The 21865-nt window shown below is 38.7% G+C and overlaps 1 protein-coding gene across 1 annotated transcript in view; it reads right to left on the bottom strand.

Moving 5' to 3' along the window:
- PATJ (PATJ crumbs cell polarity complex component) overlaps nt 1–21865 on the bottom strand; it is a 337921-nt gene that overhangs the window by 119208 nt on the left and 196848 nt on the right. The window contains exon 29 of the mRNA XM_069480086.1: nt 663–754. Coding sequence (XP_069336187.1) covers nt 663–754 — 92 coding nt within the window. The remainder of the gene's footprint in view (nt 1–662; nt 755–21865) is intronic.

Genomic DNA, 21865 nt, shown 5'->3' with positions numbered 1-21865 from the left:
CAGATAGGGTTAGTTACATCACCTAAAAACAATTCAGATTTACTCATCATGCAGACCAATAACAGAGAATCGAACAACCCCATTGCACTGCAGATGTGGCAACGATGGCCACTAACATAAGATTCCCAGTTCTGATTCTCTTGTCCCATAAGGGCCCAGGCAGCTCGCAGGTGAGGTATGGGTAAGTGCAGAGCCCCCAGCCCAGGACACAATTCTGGACAGTGGAGCCGACTTCTCCGAATATCTTACCAGCACGTTTAAAATGAAGCACCTAACAGTTTCCTTGGTTCTGTTTCCCTGTTTATTCTTTGATGAAGACAATAATGATTGAGCAAACGTACCAAATAATGGTGACAGGAAGAGAAGTTAGCAGGTTCCATTATATTTATATACAGGATAACCAGACCCAGCAAAGGAAGAATTTTTTATAATTGAAATACAAATACTAGCCTCAACTACCAATTCTATTATGTGAAACATAAGAAAACTTCATAATCGTAACAATCTATACTTTTCTTAAAGTGATAGTTACAAAAGAAAAATGTATTTTTAGAAGAAATAGTGATTTTGTCAGACAAACCAAAGATAACATAGTCTTATACCAATAATAACATCTCGAAAAGATATCTTAGATTTTAGAAAATCATATCTATCGATCATACCTGATGAAAACCAGCTTGACCTTTGAAGGGGCAGTCTTAATAATGGCAGATGCATTTTGGTGACTTCTTCCATACAGGATCTGATTGTTTATCTGTGTAGCAAAAAATAAGATACACTTATTTATATCTGTTTGCAAGTATATATGCATATACTTAGAATCAAGCGATAATGCCTATTAATTTTTAAGTGGGTATATGTTGGACTCTTCAATGCTAAAAATCTTAGTATTTTTTGTAGTACAGCTTCAAACACAAATTCAAAACAGCTATTAAAAATCTATTAAATAGGCCGGGCGCGGTGGCTCACGCCTGTAATCCTAGCACTCTGGGAGGCCGAGGTGGGCGGATCGTTTGAGCTCAGGAGTTCGAGACCAGCCTGAGCAAGAGCGAGACCCCATCTCTACTAAAAAATAGAAAGAAATTATATGGACAGCTAAAAATATATATAGAAAAAATTAGCCGGGCATGGTGGTGCATGCCTGTAGTCCCAGCTACTCGGGAGGCTGAGGCAGGAGGATCTCTTGAGCCCAGAAGTTTGAGGTTGCTGTGAGCTAGGCTGACGCCACGGCACTCACTCTAGCCTGGGCAACAAAGTGAGACTCTGTCTCAAAAAAAAAAAAAAAAAAAAAAAAAAAAAAAAAATCTATTAAATTCAGTTTGACTACAATTAATGAAGAACATACAGTCCTTGATCCTTTTGTTAAACTTCAAGAGAACAGGAGTTGAGCTTGATGCAAAAACTTTACAATAGATATTTCCTTTCCTATAGCGTTTCCAGATTTCTAAAAAATGTAGAAAACAGACCAAATTGTGGTATTCACCAGAGCTCTAGAGGGCCCATTAAACATGATTCTGTAAATGTGTCAAAGTTATTACATAGCATAAATTTTGTTACTCTAGAGGACACAAATATTATTTCCCTGTTTTAAGTCAAATTTTAAATCAACTACACAAAACGATTTTACTGTATACCATCAATGAGCCATCTGCTCATATCCAAGATGTGGTGGGATTTTTAACTTGATTGGATTCACCTAAATATGACACACAAAAAAATTACGTTCTAAATTTTTTCACTTCAGATTTTCTCACTGATAAACTATGATAAAAGGTTTAATCAATCTCTCATTTTATTTCATCTATTTGATAACAGCTCATACAGTTTTGGCTCCCCCATCTCTTTAATGAGTAGTTAATGATCTATACTATACTAACTATCCCTATTTAACTGTGGCCTTGACAATTTCTACTATTTAAGAGATGGTATAATATACTACTATAAGGGATAGTAAAACGGGATTGAAACCTTCTGTAATTAGCACCTAATTTGTCCTCGCTGGTCTCTGAAATTTTGCATTTGAAGACACACATGACACCTTTGAAGATATATCTGAAAAAGGTATCTTTTTTTTTTTAATCACAACAGTTATAATGAGAAAGCATATGAAAGTGAACATTTTAAAATATGCAATGAAAATATGGTATTTTTAACTGTCTAAAAAGCAGTTCTTCCATCACCTTGCCTAAGTGGTAGAGCTGGGATTCTTATCCAGGACTTTGGCAAAGACTAAACTCAAGCTACCTCCTCACTCTGCCTCTCATCCTATCAGCTTTTGTTCTTTATTCACCAAATCTCATAGAAATCCACTGATTTGCATACTGTTATTTCTCTGTGCCCCAGTTTTCTCTTTCTAAAAGAAATCTAAGGGCTGGGCATGGTGGCTCAAGCCTATAATCCTAACACTCTGGGAGGCTGAGGCGAGGCAGGAGGATCGTTTGAGCTCAGGAGTTCGAGACAAGCTTGAGCAAGAGCGAGACCCCACCTCTATTAAAACTAGAAAAATCAGCTGGGCATTGCGGCGCACACCTGTAGTTCCAGCCACTTGCAACTTTGAGCCCAGGAGTTGGAGGTTACTGTGAGCTAGACTAACGTCACAGCACTCTACCCAGGGCAACAGAGTGAGACTCTATCTCAAAATAAACAAAATAAAATAAACCTAAGCACCTACTTCCCAAAGCTACTGTGAGAATTAAACGAGATAATGCCTTTAAATTTTATTTATAGTGCCCTCAATTCTCAAAGGATTTTTAATTTTTATGTATTCAAAACTACTCATCTTTTCTGCTAAGTTTTTCATGGTTTAATTTTTCTTCTATTTATGTCTTCTTACAGAACTTAGTAATAAGGGAAATGGTTAAAGAAATCATGCAGTTATTAAGAGTATGTGAAAAAGCATACGTAATGACATAGAAAATGTCCAAAATGTATTAAGTGGTGAAGCCAGGATATACAATAGTATGTCTAGCATGATCATGTTTTTTGCTAAGCATGTTTTCCAATCTCTTTAATGTACAATGAACTGTAAACAAGGAAATTTAAATCAGTAATTATTTGTGAATGTCTTTCCTACTGTGGCTGGGCTCTGCTTCCAGAAAGACTTTTCTAAACCACAAGTTATCTGACTTTGTCTTTGAATCCTATGGCATTACATTTTTTAAAATTTCTCTTAATGCACTTGCACCCCAACACAACATGGCAGAGTCAATCCTTGCCGGGAGGCAGCGTCAGAGCAGGCACGAGGCATCTGCTGAACTGAGCTAAACTCCTGCAGGCGGAAACAGGCATCCTCCTCCTGGTATTTCCCAGCTTTGCAAGCACAGCTTGCACGTACCGGCCCTTGAGGAGGATGAGCTGAATCGCAGAGCCCTGAATGCAAGTGGCACTTAATCAACTGCAAGTAGGCTTTTTCTAATGTGGGTTCCAACTTCTGAAGTGACTGAGACTAAAAAAAAAATTTTTTTTTGATGAGCAAGATTTTGAGCATATAGAAAATCAAAATGTTTCAGGGCCTATAGATATGCCTGCTTTTTAGATGTAATCCTCCATTTTGGTAGAATAGAATATATAGTACTATTATTCCAAGGGGGAAAAATTATATCCCAAATGAAAAAAGCAGTTCATTAATTTTAGTTTTCCTAAGAGTAAACCTAAAATTATGCCTTTCATGGTGCTGTTTCTAACTGTTCAGAGGCTCTGGCAGTAGGAAGGCGAAGCAGCTTGCTTGCTGTTTACGTTTTTCCCATTGCCAATAACTGTGGTGTTTACTGCTGAAGCAGCCGTTCCCTGCCAATGTTCAGAGGCCTCTGGAGAAACTCCGCTATGCGGTGGGTGGAAAACTGGGGACACAGCAAGAAACTGAAAATACAGTGAACCCAGATTCAACTGGATGAGTCTAAAAGGAAATGCAGATAGATCTCTGGGTGAAAAAAACCCGAGATCCTCCTTTCTGGCCTTAAAATTGACATATTACCAGCTGCTCAGTTTCAGGAGAGGTATCTCTCTTTTGTGTTTCTTATTTAATATAAAACAATTTTACTTTTTAAATGAAAGGTATATAGCTTCCAACTACTGTAGTAGTTTTTATATTTCTTCATCACTAAAGGAAACACACTCCAGAGAACATTCAATAATTAGCGAGAATATGATATATTTTATGCACAATTAACTTTAGACTGTCACTTATTCTATTACTGGGAAGCTGCTGAGTTCTCTGTAGGGCATTATTCTTTAAAAAACAAAAGTAGGAGGTCTTCCAAGTAGGATAGCATAGGCAAAAAAGAAAGCATTCATTTTTGGAAGTCTATCAAGTTAATTATAATTAATGACCATGATTTATGGAGTACTTATTCTGTGCAGAACATTATGCTAAACTCTTCATGCAAAGTATCTCATTTAAATCTCAAAAAAACTCAGGTATTACTCATTTTCACTAGATCATGAACCTGAAACTCAGAGGGGTCGAGCAATTTGCCCAAAGTGATTTAGCTATTATTAATAGTTTAGAAGCCTGTAATCCTACAGTACACCCAGAGGACACATCATCTGTATGGTGCACATAAAAATTTAGATGATTACTAATGGTAATCTTTATAAAGATGTCTATTAAATAAACTCTTAAGCAGGAATACAGGGGCGCTAGTCACAACATCACCATCGTAGGACATTTGTGATATGGAGGTTGGAATCAACCAGATCATCACAATGTGTACGGGAAATGCCCAGTAGTTGACTGTTAGCCTTTCTAAAGTCCCAAATGCAGTCAGGAGTCCCATAAGACATACCTTTTTCTTCATACAAACAAACTGTACCTTGAACAATAATATACCCCCATGGCACGTTTTTCAATGCACAGGCACACCTCATTTTATTGTACTTCACAGATAAGGCTTTTTTTTTTTTTTTTTGAAAATTGAAAGTCTGTGGCAACCCTTTGTTGGAGCAAAGTCTACTGGCACCGTTTTTCCAACAGCATGGGCTTACTTCATGTCTCTGTGTCACATTTTGGTAATCCTCATAATATTTAAAACTTTTTCATTATTACTGCATCTGCTACGGTGATCTGTGATCTGTGATCAGTGATGTTACTACTGTAATTGTTTTGGGGTGTCACAAACGGCTCCCATATAAGATGGCGAACTTAATCCATAAATAATGTGTGTGTTCTGACTGCTCCACTGACTGGTGGCGGCTCCCCCGTCTCTCTCCTCTCCTTCATTCCCTGAGACACAACAATATCGAAATTAGGCTAATTAATAACCCTACAATGGCCTGTAAGTGTTCAAGTGAAAGGAAAAATTATGCATTTCTGATTTTTAAATCAAAAGCTAAAAATGATTAAGCTTAGTAGGAAGGCACATCAAAAGCTCATATAGGCTGAAAACTAGGCCTCTTGCCCCAAACAGCCAAGTTGTGAATGCAAAGGAAAAGTTCTTGTAGGGAATTAAAAGTGCTACTTCAGTGAACACATTAATGATAAGAAAGTGAAACAGCCTAATTGCTAATACGGAGAAAGTTTGTGCGATCTGGATAGAAGATCATACCAGTCACAACATTCCCTTAAGCCAAAGCCTAATCTAGAGCAAGGCCCTAACTCTCTTCAGTTCTACAGAGGCTTAGATAGATGAGGAAGGTACAAAAGAAAAGTGTGAAACTACTAGAGGTTGTTTCATGAGGTTTAAGGAAAGAAGCTGTCTCAATCTCATAATCTCATAAAAGGGCAAGGTGAAGCAGCGAGTGCTTATGCATAGGCTGTAGCCAGTTACCTAGAAGACCCAGCTAAAAGCATTGATGAAAGTGGCTACACTAACAGTGTTTCCATGTAGATCAAACCCCTTTCTTTTGGAAGAAGATGCTATCTAGGACTTTCATAGCTAGAGAGGAGAAGTCAAAGCCTGGTTTCAAAGCTTCAAAGGACAGGCTGACTCTCTTGTTAGGGGCTAATGCAGCTGGGGACTATTAAGTTGAAGCTAATACTTATTTACCATCCCATTCTGAAAATCCTAAGGCCCTGAAGAATTGTGCTAAATCAACTCTGTTTCTGCTCTATAAATGGAACAACAACGCCTGGATGACAGCACTTCTGTTAACAGCATGGTTTACTGAATATTTTTAGCCTACTGTTGAGCTCTATTGCTCAAAAAAAAAAAAAAAAAAAAAAGATTTCTTTCAAAATATTACTACTCAAGGACAATGTGGAGATTAATGTTTTCATGCTTGCTAATACATATCCATCCCACAGCCCATGGATCAAGGAGTAATTTTAACTTTCAAATCTTATTTAGGAAATCTATTTGATAAGGTTATAGTTGTGCTAGGCAGCAATTCCTCTGAGGTATCTGGGAAAAGGAAACTGAAAATCTTCTAGAAAGGACTCACCATTCTAGACACGCCATTAAGAACATTTGTGATTTACAGGGGCAGGAGGTGGGTTAAAAATATTAAAAGGAATTTGGAAGCAGTTGATTCCAACCCTCATGGATGACTTTGAGAAGTTCAAGACTTCAGTAAAGGAAATAATCGCAGATATGGTAAATGTAGCAAGAGAACTAGTCTAAATGACTGAATTCCTGGAATCCCATGATAAAACTTGAAAAAAAGAGAAGTTGCTTCTTATGGATGAGCAAAGAAAGTGGTTTCTTGAGATTCCTAGTGAAGATGCTGAGAACGTTGTTGACATGACAACAAAGGATTTAGAATATTACATAAACTAAGTTTATAAAGCAGTGGCAGGGTTTGAGAGGACTGGCTCCAATTTTGAAAGAAGTTCATGTGTACAAAATGCAATCAAACACATCTCATGCTACAGAGAAATCTTTCACTAAAGGAGGAGTTAATTAATATGGCAAACATCATTGTTGTCTTATTTTCAGAAACTGCCACAGCCACCCCAACCTTCAGCAACCACCACCTGATGAGTCAGCAGCTGCAAAAAGATGTAAGTTGCTAAAGGCTCAGATAATCATTAGCATTTTTAGCAACAAATTATTTTTAAGTTAATGTATGTACATTGTTTTTAGAGACATAATATTATTGTACACTGAATAGACCACAGCATAGTGTAAACATAAGTACATAAGTTTTCATGTACACTGAGAAACCAAAAAAATTCATGTAACTCGCTTTATCGTGATATTCGCTTTATTGCAGTGGTCTGGAGTCGGATCCATAATCTCTCTGAAATATGCCTGAAAACATACATGTACAATCTCTATAGATTGACCACCCTTTTAACTTTTTATGACCCAACCCAAAGGAAAACAATTAAAATATTTCATTTTGGGGCAAATATGGCTCATACCCTTTCATAAGATGAATGATCATTCAGATAATCTAGAATTAGAAAAAGATTATTATTTTCCATTTACTTCCAATAAACTGAGTAGAGAAACCAAATTCTTTTCCCAAAGTTTCTCCTTTCAAAGGTAACTGAATGATATAAAGGAAGAATAATAAATTATTTAGACATATCCTTATCTTGGATATTATCCCATAATGGTGGAAGAGCTACCTTTAGTCCCAAGTACTATTTTCAGTTTGGGTACTTCCCAGTCCACCCGAATAATCTATTTATTATCTTAAAACCTGACATCCACAATGTTGTCATCCAAGAGTAGCCATATATCCTGATTTTTCTGAGACATGCTGTTCCGATTATTAATAGTGCTCCCTCTCAAAAGTGACTTGGTTTGGATGATAAATTATACCTTCATCCCGCGTTCATCAAGCCATGACTCTGGGAAGTGACTTTGCACTATTCCATCTCAATTTCCATATCACTAGGGTAAGAAAGGCAGATCAGAGGCAAGATGTAGTAGAGACTTGGGGGGTGTCTTTGCCGGCACACAAGCCACTTCTCTTTGTGAGCTCCTGTCCTTCGAACCTTCTCATCACAAACTCCATCCTCCATGGTGGACAGCCGAGCTTGTACTGCCTGTCATGCCACTCTAGGCCACAGCTGAGGGACATAGGACATAGGCTGCGACAATCAAGATTCTCTCTTTTGGGGGTTTTAAACTGAGGCTGAGACATAGCTAAGTATTTTCTACATGTTCTTTGAGCTTCTGTGAGATGGCCCTATTCTGCCCCATGGATGAAAGAGCAAGAAAAGCCATCATTTCCTAAAGCCCTGATATATCCTAATCTTCAGGTTCCAGGAGGGACTCTTATACCAGCGCAATCAATTCTATTATTTTTGCTCAATTATTGCTATGGACTGACTTTTTGTGTCCAACCCCCCTGCATTCCTATGCTGAAGCCCTAATCCCCAGTATGATGGTATGTGGACATGCGGCCTTCGGGAGGTAATTACGTTGTGAGGGTGGAGCCTCATGAATGGGTTTAGTGTTTTTATAATAAGAGACATAATCTCTCTCTCAGTCATGTGAGAATTTAGCAAGGAGACTGTCTGCAAACCAGGAAGAGGGCCTTTGCCAGTAACCAAATTAATCAGCATCTTGATCTTGTGCTTCCTTAGCTTCCAGAACTGTGAGGAATAAATGGCTGTTGTTTAAGCCCCCCGGTCTTTAAGCCCCCCGGTCTTTGATATAGCATCCCAAGCTAAGACAATTATTTGAACTAACTGCTGTTCTTTGCAATCAAAAGTCTTCACTGATACAGTTTCTTAGGCCCCTTCTAATTCTAAATATCAATTTATACATCCAAGTGACACACCTCTCTCAATTGCCTAGTCTTTCTCAGATACTCAGTAATTTGCCTTGGTACCCAAAAGAATAAAAAAGAAGAAAAAGGAAAAAGGCATTCAGTCCAAAGGTCCTTTCTATGCTCTTGACCTACAATTCTGGTTTTATCTGTTTTTGGCTTCCTTTTCTGATTTCTGACAAAGAGAGATTTCTGAGGTCCCCCAGACAGTTAGCACATTCTGGCTCAGCTCCATGATCCGTGGTCCCAGAAAGACAGTAATATTTTACTTTATAGGTAAGTGAATTCACTTTTTTCCAGGTTCTGGACTTCCAATTCAATAAAATGTCATTCAGGAGCAAATTATAGCAGCTCTGGATACTGAAGACAACAGCCCCAAATAAGAAATACCTCTACAGTCCCATGCTGCATAATGACGTTTTGGTCAACAATGGACCACGGCCGGGCGCAGTGGCTCACGCCTGTAATCCTAGCACTCTGGGAGGCCCAGGCGGGTGGATCGCTCAAGGTCAGGAGTTCGAGACCAGCCCGAGCAAGAGCGAGACCCCGTCTCTACTAAAAATAGAAAGAAATTATATGGACAACTAAAAATATATATATAGAAAAATTAGCCGGGCATAGTGGCGCATGCCTGTAGTCCCAGCTACTCGGGAGGCTGAGGCAGGAGGATCGCTTGAGCCCAGGAGTTTGAGGTTGCTGTGAGCTAGGCTGACGCCATGGCACTCACTCTAGCCTGGGCAACAAAGTGAGACTCTGTCTCAAAAAAAAAAAAAAAAAACAATGGACCACGTATACAATGGTGGTCCCATAAGATTATCATGCTGCATTTTTACTGTACCCTTTCTATGTTTAGATACACAAATACCTATCATTGTGTTACAAATGCCTACCACATTCAGTCCAGTAACCTGCTGAACAGGTTTGGAGCCCAGGACCAACAGGCTATGCCATATAGCCTAGGTATGTAGTAGGTTATACCATCTAGCTTTGTGTTAAGCATATTTTATAAATGTTTGCACAATAACAAAATCACTTAACACATTTCTCAGAACATATCCCTGTTGTTAAGGCATGACTGTATTTGCAAAGCTTATAAATCATATTATAATGGATTTGCATTCTGTGCTTAATTTTCCCCCTCTCGGACCGGTTTCTGCTACTGCAATGGGAAAAAAAATCTGTTATGAGGTAAAGCCCATATATTTATGTACCCCAGATGGGATACTTAACTGTAATATTCTGCAGTTTGCAGCAGAAGTGGAATTAGGGTTAATCCAGTGAAGAATCAGCAAGAGTAAATGGATGCAAATCCTTTTGTTATGCTACATAAACTTTCACTTTAGAGGTCTTTAATGAGATTTGTTTCAATAAAATTAATTATTCAAATATATCATGAAGAGACAGGTTTTCTACTCTGAGTTTTCTAGACTTCAATTGAACATGAATATAAATTTATGCTGAAGAGAAGCTCAATTAAATCTACTCAAAAAACTTACCAAATTGGAAGTAAAAGTTAATTAACTTAAGCTAGGAATGGAAATATTAATTATACCAAAATTTAAGTTTACTTCAAGTAACAGATTTGCCTGAGGTTTGAACATCATGTCATAATATATTATACTCAACAATACCCCCACCCATGCTTTTTTTAAAGAAGGATTTATTATGAAAAGTAAAAAAATATTATTAAAGAGTTAAGTTGAAAGTCACATAATTTGAACTGCAAATAATGAAATCTTACTGTCTTTCTCCCTCCTTTCCTTTCAAATATATTCTAAACTTCACATTTCAAGACATTAGAATCTATAGGTTAACTTTTTTCCTTTAATAAACTCTTTTACTGACTATAACACACATGCAGAAAAAATAAACAAATCGTAAGTGTTTATAACAATGAATATTTTTACAGGTTAACTTTTGATCTAATAATTTCTATTCTAATAATTTATCCTAAAAAAATTAAAAACTCAGGCATTGAAATGTCTATCATAGCTACACTTTTAATACAGAAAAAGTGGAAAAACTACATATAATGTCACATTATTTTCAATTATGTAAAAGTTTCTGTGTGGTGTTAAAGAAAATTCTGTGAATATCTCTACTAAATGTCAATAATGATCATATCTCTGGTGGGATTTAAGGTGATCCATACTGGGCACACACAATCCACACATACACATTCACACGTGCCTTAAAAACATTACTTTATGTGTCTCACATAAACCAATACAGGACTGATTACCTCATTATATAGATGGAGAAATTGAAGCTTAGTGAGTTTAAGCAATTTGAACAACATAATATATCTAGAGCTAGAATTTATAGCCTTATCTCTTTGAGTTCAAAAGCTTGTCTTGTTAATAATTAGGCAATATTCCTTAAGGGTAAATATCTGCAGTGGGAAAAAAAGCCATAGGATACATAACTCATTTTTAATCCTATGAAATCTTAGTTCCAATTTATGGGGCTCATAAAGTAGAAACCCCAGACCAAGAAATATTCCAATATAAGTAGAATAGATACATTGTACGTTCATCCATTTATTCACTTATTCAACAGTCACTGCACAAGTGATGAGGATACAGGAATTTTCATTACCATCGTCACCGTAGCTATCATGTATTGAATACTATGTTCTAGATGTACCAGATTCTCTGAAAGCCATTCTGTAGAAATGACTTTATTCAATCAGATATGGTTCCTGCCCTCAAGCATCTGGTACTCTAATAAGTGACACAGTCTTGGAAACAAAAAATTGCATTGCCATATAATGGATGTGGCATAAAGCAAGAAGTAATAGTCTCATCTTGGAGGTGGGTAGGTTGGTCTTAAGAAGGAGCAAACAGAAGCTTAGCAGGTACAGGGGAAGTGAGGGGCAGGAGGGCACCACGAGTGGGGGAAAGCACAGGAAAAGACAGGCAGGTGTGAAAGTACAGGTCTCTTTGTAGGAACTACAGGTAGCTCAGTGTAGCTTTTGGGGGTGGAGAGTAGTCTAACAGATAGTAGAGGTAGCTAGGTACTGTTCAAACAAGATCTTGCATACTTATAGAATATTTTCCTTTCCAAAAGTCTTGGGCACCAGCCCCCATGAAGAAGATGCTCACTTTCCAAACCACTGCTTCAGTTTTGCAGACGGGAGAACCAAAGGGAGGAAAGGGGTACCAAGGCTACGGATGGAACAGGGAAGATGACTAAAAAACTCATGTGAAAACACAATTTTACAACAATAAAAAAAGATTTCTGAATTAATCGTTACATTAACATTTTTTCTCAAAACAGAAAAAATAATATACATCAAACAGGAACTTAATACCTTGGGCAAGGGAGCAGATTTTTAAGGGCTAAACCTAATGGACAGTGCTGAAATGAGGTTTTCTATAACTTCAATTTAACATATTTCTTGGGGCCGGGCGCGGTGGCTCACGCCTGTAATCCTAGCACTCTGGGAGGCCGAGGCGGGTGGATCGCTCGAGGTCAGGAGTTCAAGACCAGCCTGAGCAAGAGCGAGACCCCGTCTCTACTAAAAATAGAAAGAAATTATATGGACAACTAAAATATATATATACAAAAAATTAGCCGAGCATGGTGGCGCATGCCTGTAGTACCAGCTACTCGGGAGGCTGAGGCAGTAGGATCGCTTAAGCCCAGGAGTTTGAGGTTGCTGTGAGCTAGACTGACGCCACGGCACTCACTCTAGCCCGGGCAACAAAGTGAGACTCTGTCTCAAAAAAAAAAAAAAAAAAAAAAAAAAACAAAAAACATATTTCTTGGGAATTACAACGTTCCCAAAGGAGCGCATTTATTTAAAAGGCTTAAGCATGAGAGATTTGTTGTCTCTCAGACAAAACTAATTAAATTGAAATATCTTCTAAAGGCAGAGTAATAGTAATATGGAGCTCACATCTTTCTAAGTTTGTTATATTGAGAAGATAGTAAGATACTCTTTTGAATCCTAAACCCTGAAATATTTTGAAAAACACTGACTTCAACGCTTATGTGTTGCTCTGATTTTTAGTATTCGTTTGGAAGTTGCCCCCATTGCTGTAAGCTGGTTCACTTGATCAAATAAAATAGCTGCCTATAGATAATTTCCCATTATCTGCATGGCATAGGAAAGAGTAAGTGAATAAAGGAAGAGTATAATTCACCTCTGAACAACTCATTAATATTGCAGAGGAATCATGTTTCTCTAAAAGATGGAGGCGTTACAGTATCATTCTATTAACGGTATTGTTAGCCACATAAGCAAATAGGACTCTGGTGATCAGCAACCTGGAATTCCTTCTACCAGGAACATGGGTACATGCTACCAGTCAAGACTTTTCCCAAACTAGTACTGCCCAGCTTTATGTTTGCTCCTTTCATACAAATAGCTGATCTATTACAACTCTACACCAATTCTGTTACTAGAAGTTTTCCTCTTGCTTTCAAAATATTTTACTTGTGCCTTCTGCAGACATAGTCAAAAATCCAATCAAGGCCAGGCATGGCAGCTCATCCCTGTAATCCTAGCACTTTGGGAGGCCAAGGTAGGAGGACTGCTTGAGGCCAGGAGTTCGTGACCAGTTTGAGCAATATACTGAGAGCCCGTCTTTACAAAAAAAAAAAACTTTAAAAAATAGCTGGGTGTGGTGGTGTGCACCTGTAGTCCCAGCTACTCATGAGGCTGAGGCAGGAGGATTGCTTGAGCCCAAGAGTTTGAGGTTGCAGTGAGCTAGGCTGATGCCACGGCACTGGACCCTGGGCAACAGAGTGAGACCCTGTCTCAAAGAAACAAAACCAAAATCTGATTAATCACCAAAGGACTCTACCAAAGCTCCTAACTCCCCTCTTTCCAATTTCAGTTTCTCTTCTTTTTTTCTTTCCTCTTTTTAAACACTAATCTTATTAGTGAAACAGTCCTGTAGAGGCAGGGTTATATCATGTGCTTTTAAAGCACAACTCATATAGAGTCCAGCGCTGCCACACTGCTCGGCATGACAGATAAGGTGCTCCTGTACTTTTGTTATGAGGACACTTAGAATCACAAACTCCGTGACTTGTAAGAGAGCGGAGGTGAACTACCCCAGGAGGTCATGGATGACCTGGGGGAAAACTGCACAAAGAGGAAGAGAGCGAGTCAAGAGAGGCACAGCTGAAAATGAGTCCTGCCAAATGGCAAATTTCTTCCCTGGCTACCTTCTTGTCCCTATTTTTTATAGCTTTCCTCAGCAATCTCTCTTTCTTCAATCATCATCATAATTTTTTTTTTCTTTTTTGTCAACAGCAAGCAAACATCATTATTTTTACTTTGTTTTTGTGGCACTTCCCATGATTTTAAGATAATTTGGCTCACTGGAGAGAACCCATGTAAAGCTTTTGTGAGTGCAATAAAGAGGACCGCAGTAATAAAAATTAACTGATTGCCATTTCTCCAAGACTACAGTAAGAATATAGATTTTTGACCTAAATATTTCAGCAGCATAAAGAAGTATGACTAAATAATTCAAAACTCTTCCCTTAACAAGCCCGAGTCAGAAACAAAAATGGCAGAAATAGAGCTCAAAGACTTCACGGCGGGGGAAACGGAAAAGAATGAGGCCACCCAATGCGAACTAGGTTTTCCGTAATAGTTTCTGCAGCCCGGAAATAAAACCCTAACTCTGTGAAGGAATTGAAAGGTAAAGTTCTTTAAGTATGAAGTTCAGACATTAGAGTCAGAAAAGCCAATGTTTGCATATTGGTCCCGCCCCTTCATGTCCCAGTTTCCTTACCTGTGAAATGCGGATTAAAAAAGCACGTACTCAAATCACAATAAAGCAATTAAAAAAAAAAAAAGCACCTACCGTAGGGTCACTGTAAACGTTGAGAGAGAACACACGTAAAGAATTTAGCACCACCTGCCATATAGTTAACCACTCCATGTTAACTCAATTCCCAATACAGCACCCCCGTCCCCAATTTCTCTCTCTATTTTTTGTGCAGACAGGGTCCTGCTATGTTGCTCTGGCTACTCTCAAGCGATCTTCCCCCCTTGGCCTCCCAAAGTGCTGGGATTACAGGCATGAGCCAGTCTGCTCCTCAATTTCTCTTAATGAGCAAGTCTTTTGTAACTGAAATTGGATATAAAACAATTGATTACTTAGGGAACATGATCGGCACGACTCAGACGGCTACTGGTTACAATGCTATGATGACGGGGGCACTGCAGGATGGGCGTGAGGCTGACCACTCAGCACTACATTCTTCGGTGACTTGCACAGCTGTGAACTGAGTTCCAGATTATTCTAAGAGTCACAAAATGGGGTGACTTTGGTATTGTATATGGGAAGCTCATATTCGGGACTTGCTTACAACATTTACTTTTGTCAGGCTTGATCAACCCATTTTTAAAATAGCTTTATTGAGATATACTGACATATAGTAAATCACATATTTAAAATGTAAAGTTTGATATGTTTGACATTTGTGAAACCATTGCCACAATAAAAAATTTGATCAATTTATTTTTATACTTTTAGCTATTAACAGTTTATCTCTGTTAATAAAACCATAGAAAATAAATCATTTTATTACAGTTTTGAAATCCTTTACTCTTCTTCCTGTTTCTCAGACTAGTGTTTCTACAATGGGATACGTTATTACATGAGGTCTCTTAGGGCATAATTATTGCATTAAGAAAAGAAACACACTTTATAAAATGACATCCATGTATAGTAATCTAAAAGAGCCAATCTAGATGACAGAAGCTTTTTTTTTTTTTTTTTTTTGAGACAGGGTCTTACTCTGTCATCCAGGCTGGAGTGCAAGGGGGCCATCATAGCTCACTGTAGCCTCGAACTGCTGGGCTCAAGCCATCTTCCAGCCTCAGCCTCCCAGGTGGCTGGGACTACAGGCATCTACCACCGTGCCTGGCTTAGAAGCTTTTGACTATAAATTATAAGTAATCTTATCTATGGATGCATAAATAAATCCATGGTGATTTATTAACTACTGTACTGTGCTTCCAAATCACATCTAAGACTTCCAAAAGATTTCAAAAATAATTCCCTGGTAGAGAGTGAACTAGCAAAGAGTCAAGGCTAAACTGTTGAGGCTGGGGTGGTGGTAAGGCTTTCGGGTGGGAGCTTTGTCATGAAGCAGTTGCATGCACCCGTGGCAGTCATTTAACTTTTATGCTTTCAGTTTGTTCTCTTATAAAATAAATATTACTAGACAATAAGATCTGAGCTTACCTAAACCTCTATGTCTCCATCCCTTGCAAATATGGAAGTATTTATGCTTTTTATTTTTAATGATTCTTAAATACCACATTATACACATGCAAAATGGCATGATTTAGTTTTGGTTATCCTGTAGGTGAATGTTACAAAGGGAATGTACTGCATACTTCCCCTATCTCAAAGGGCTCAGGAGCCAGACAAGACACAGCTTAATATGCTAGCCCAATCAATTGTGCACTTTTTTTTTGCCACCCACTCCTTCTGGCTGCTTCTGGAACCTGACAAATCACTCCAATTCCCTACACAGCACTATCAGTTCTTTCTTCCCACATTCACACTGTAGGGGAGATTATAAATAAATCCTATATTCATATGACAGCACCATGCCCAGGCCTGTGCATTTTCTGGGACTAATTGCTTAGAGAAAGTCAATACTTAGTGTAAGTCTCATTTCAGTCTACTTCGTAATTATATGCTAATGCCTTTTGAAATTAATTCAGTAACCCCTTTACTAGCATTGAAGTAAAGGGTAAAGAGGCTGAGATTTCATTTAATCACTTTGTCTTCTAGAGACTTAATGTAAAATTTCTTCTATGCATGAACTGGCTCATCGATTGACAGAACTTGCTGACTGCTCTCCCGCTGTAACAGTGCAGTCCCACAGCAGAAAAACTGCTGGCAAATGTCCTGTAAAAAATTAGTCATGGATAGGGCTCTCGTAGAGAAGCCAAGTTGCTGGCTTCAAAGATGCCACAATGTATGCTTGGACCGTTCTTTTCCTACTTCCTATAAATTATCCTCATCTAAGGGTCTAAAAGAAATAAGACCAACTATAAAGAACAAGAGGTTGTGAGCAAAGTAGTAATATAAAGACAATATAATAATGATAAGTAATATGAGCAAATGATGGAGTTATAAAAATAATCATGACACTGATAATTTTACTTCAATTGAGGAGAGACACCGTAAAAAAACCCACAGTGTGAGTTGGTAAACAAATATACATGATTTATTCTACTCCAGAAATCTAGTAAGTGTAATCTCAAAGCTGACTCACAAATGCTTTCCACATAATGCAGTGTACTGCTATCATCTACCACACTACAGTAGCCAAAGAACAGCTAACATAACACGAGCTTTTAGCTTTCCTGGTACCTACCGTTAAATCAATTTCCTATGCTTAGATCAAAAGCACATTGGATTTGATGCTATACTATATCCAAATTTCTCACATATCTTGGAGAAATGACTAAATTTTTTTCTGAGGTATAAAAAGAAATCAGGGAAATATTCCCCACATGAATTTAATTCCATATCATCCCTAACCTAAAGCCAAAAAAAAAAAAAAAAAAAAATCCCATGAGAAGATGGGTTACAACTGCTTAAGAATCCTGTACGTGTATTTTTTCATCCTCCTAGCTCTTCGGGACACTGCATGGAGCTATTAGATGACTTCCCTCTAGAACACACTTTCAGAGAAAAAGGTATTCATATAACAAACCAAAAAAAGAACTAAACTACACAAATCCACAAAAAACAGTTTATGAATAAAATCATCTGAAATGGACTAAGGTATTATTATGTGCCAGATACCGTGGCAAAACTTGATACATCTTCTCTTAATAATTCCCACAACACCCTCTGAGGTTGATGCTATATAATCACTAGACTGTAGGCTCTGTGAGAACAGGTACCATGTGTTTTGCTCACAACGGAGAATCAGCGCCTTGCTCCTACTGTGCTTGCTGCATAACAGATGGACAGTAAGATATTTACTGAATGAATGATCTGGATTTGAAAAAGGAGGTAGTTGAGGCTTATAGAAGATAACTAGCCAAAGATAGGTGACACTAGAACTTATATTCCAACAAGTAAAAATTAGGGGATGCAGGGGAGTTAATCTATTGCTATGTTTAATCTTCTTGCATTTTCCATCTCTGAATGAAAATAAAGTTGCTGAGTTGAAATAAAAGGGCCAAATTCAGAAAGACAAAGGAAGGAATAGGAGGGCCAATAGGCAAGATGTTAATATTCTTTTTGGCCCAGGAGAGCTCTTCCAGCCTTTAGCCCAGCAAACAGATACCTGAAGTTTCTGTATATGGAGAGGAAGCATGTTTTAATTAACAGTTAACTATTCGCCCTGCTGTGTTATTGCGATATAATAAGAAATATATATTTGGTCTCTCATCTCGGTGACTGACACAGAGCTCCTAAAACTCTTGTAATTTCCTAAACAATGGGGGTGGTAGGTGCATCTTTTGTTCTAATATTTGGTCTTTTATCTGGGTTTGTGACACAGAGCTCCTAGTTTCTTGGAATTTCCTGGGAAACAGGAGCATCTTTTGTTATGAGGCAACTCTTGGTGGATTCTTGAATGGATGATGGTTACTAGAAAGACCAAAACATGATTAAAGTTTGGAATTTTAAGCCCCAAGCCCCATCCTCTGGAAGGGAGAGAGGGGCTGGAGATTGAGTTAATCATTGATCATGCCTACATGATGAAGCCTCCATAAATATCCCTGGACTACAAAAACTCTAGGGCTGCTGAATGTGTGGAGGTGCCTGGAGGGTGGCCCGCCAGAGAGGGCACAGAAGCTCCGCCCTCCCCTTCACAGCCAGCTTGCTCGGTGCATCTCTTCATCTGACTGTTCATCTGTACCCTTTGTAACATCATGTATAACAAATGGGTAACCCAACCGGTGTTATTCCCAAATGGGCACTTAGGTGATGATCAGGGAAACCAATTTGATGGTGAGTACATGTGGTGCTTATTTTTCCATTCTTGGGATACTTCACTTAATAGAATGGGTTCCAACTCTCTCCAGGAGAACAAAAGAGATTCTATATCACCGTTATTTCTTATAGCTGGGTAATACTCCACGGTATACATATACCACATTTTACTAATCCACTCATGTACTGATGGGCATTTGGGCTATCAAAAAGTGGGCAAAGTCTGGCCGGGCGCGGTGGCTCACGCCTGTAATCCTAGCACTCTGGGAGGCCGAGGTGGGCGGATTGTTTGAGCTGAGGAGTTCGAGACCAGCCTGAGCAAGAGTGAGACCCCACCTCTACTAAAAATAGAAAGAAATTATATGGACAGATAAAAATATATATAGAAAAAATTAGCCGGGCATGGTGGCGCATGCCTGTAGTCCCAGCTACTCGGGAGGCTGAGACAGGAGGATCGCTTGAGCTCAGGATTTTGAGGTTGCTGTGAGCTAGGCTGACGCCACGGCACTCACTCTAGCCTGGGCAACAGAGTGAGACTCTGTCTCAAAAAAAAAAAAAAAAAAAAAAAAAAAAGTGGGCAAAGGACATGAATAGAAATTTTTCAAAAGAAGATAAAAGAATGGCTAACAAACATATGAAAAAACGCTCAACATCTCTAATCATCAGGGAAATGCAAATCAAAACCACAATGAGATATCACTTAACCCCAGTGAGAATGGCGTTTATCAAAAAGTCCCCAAACAATACATGTTGGTGTGGATGCGGAGAGACAGGAACACTCATATACTGCTGGTGGGACTGCAAACTAGCGCAACCCCTGTGGAAAGCAATATGGAGATACCTTAAACAGATTCAAGTAGACCTACCATTCGATCCAGCAATCCCATTATTGGGCATCTACCCAAAAGAACAAAAGTCATTCTATAAAAAAGACACCTGTACCCGAATGTTTATAGCAGCACAATTCACAATTGCAAAGATGTGGAAACAACCCAAATGCTGTAGGCTATAATAAACCGGTCCTTTCTGGTGACATGACATTTGTTCATGAAGAAAGTCAGCACAAGAACTCCTAAATTTTCCAATAGGAAGAAGAGCCAAGTAATTAACCAACAGAAAGAAAAACATTACAACTATGTTGTAATAAATCAGTGTTAACCTAGAGCAGAATTTCAAGGATTTGTGATGGATAATTTAAGTATAAACTAATTAAACCATTAAAAGATTTATTTCATAAAAAAAAAAATGGGTAAATGTGTTAATAAGTGTTCCCCTGACTTCTGGGAACAGTCCTAGCACGTTAATTATGAGACTGACGTGCTGCCTACTGCGCTAAGGAGGCAGATCCTAGCACGTTAATTAAACCTGAGGAGAAGGCTGTGGGAACTTTGAGTCTAAAGCTATCTGGTCAGAAATTCAGGCCACAACGTGGGACTGGCATCTGAAGAGGAGGGGGGCAGTCTTGTGGGACTGACCCTTAACCTGTGGGATCTGATGCTATCTCCAGATAGTGTCAGAACTCAGTCGAATTAAAGGACACTCAGTTGGTGTCTGCTGGAGAACTGCTTGGTGTTTGGGGGAAAATCCTACACATTTGATGTCAGCTAGTGTTTACTGACTGCCCAAGAGAAGAAAAACTCTTTATCTCTTCCATACACACTATGTTAAACGCTTTCTGAAACACAACTAATAACCAAAAGAATTGGGATAAGTTAAAGCAGGTCTTCCAAGACCAGCGAGCATTGCCCTGAACACAATGTTGAATTTTGTGTTTGGCTGTTAAACACCCTCATTACCCTACAGCACAGCTCATTTGTTACAAGTATCTAATAAAATGTCAGACAGAGAAATAAAATACCAGTGCTCGACAGTCCATCTTGAGTCATAATAAGGTAGAAAGAATAGAACTAGAATCTCCACGTTCCAAATTATAGCCTTTGGAGTGTTGCCATATACCTTACAAGACAGGAAATCTGTGTCTAGGTACGTATAACACAACAGTGACTTAATATACACTATTCCCTAAAGACTAGAGCATCATAAATCAGGAATCTCATGGACCTAAACAAACAGGCTTGGTTAAGTTAAGTACCATGGGGAGCACAGTGTACCTCAGTGGCTAGAGCACTGGTCTTGGAGTCTGGCAAGCCTGAGTTCTTACCCAAACTTAGTCACTTAGTTCTACAGTCTGACCTTCGGTGTCTGTGATTTAGAGCCCATGAATGTCCTGACGTTGGAACATTTTATCCAAGAGGACTTAGAGCACAATGGCTAACAAAGAGCTAAAAGTCAAACAGCTTGACAATGAACCCCAGCGCCATCATTTACTCTGTGACCTCACCAGTATCAGGTGTGTTCTTTGGCCAGTTTCTTATCCATAGAATGGGGTAACAGCAGTGGTTACCATATAGGGCTCTTAAAACACTGAATTCAAATGTGCGTGATGCCTAGGTACAGTGCTGGTAGTAACTCAGTAACTAGCTGTTACTTTCATCATTATCACCACCACCATCACCTTCGTCTCATCTCTGAGAAGTCTCTAAACATTAGCCAAACAAAATAAACTTGTAGCAGTAAATTTTATTGATTAATGCATAAGGTCATCTTTGACTTTTATTTGTTTAATGGTTATGCTAGTCACTGCTACTACCCAAAGTGGGTCCCCTGCCTGATGCTATATTACAAAAGAACCAGAAAAGTAATCCCAGAAGTGACTTTTTCACGGAAACAGGTTTTAGGTGGGGAGAAGCTACTGGAGCTTGGAAGAAAAAGGTGCACTTGACCAGCCGTGGCTGTAGTTATTATTAGGCAAGTCAAATTATAGATGACTGTGAATTCTATTCTGAGTCAGAGTCTGAAGAGGAAACCATGAAGCGCAAAATCAGTAAGCCCTCATTTCACCTAAGCAGTCTGACACTCGGTGTCTGTGATTTAGAGCCCATGAATGTCCTGAGGCTGGAACATTTTATCCAAGAGGCCTTAGGGCACAATGGCTAACAAAGAGCTAAAAGTCAAATAGCCTGACAATGAACCCCAGCACCATCACTTACTCTGTGACCTCACCAGTAAGAGGTTGCAGTGTCTTGTACCCGATACATATTAGCTGTTACTATCATTAGCATTAGTATATTTTTCATTTGGTTGTGCAAATATCTTTTCATGTTTACTTTTCGCCCCCCAGACGGCAAGCTATTTTAGTGAAAGGACTGGATATATTCGTCTCTTTTTCTGTGTCTGGTCCTAATAGACGCTTAAAAAATGTTAGCTGA

This window comes from Eulemur rufifrons, chromosome 8 (assembly GCF_041146395.1).
Source record: "Eulemur rufifrons isolate Redbay chromosome 8, OSU_ERuf_1, whole genome shotgun sequence".
NCBI lineage: Eukaryota > Metazoa > Chordata > Mammalia > Primates > Lemuridae > Eulemur > Eulemur rufifrons.
The sequence above is the reverse complement of the archived record's forward strand: the minus strand, read 5'-3'. Positions and strand labels throughout refer to the sequence as shown.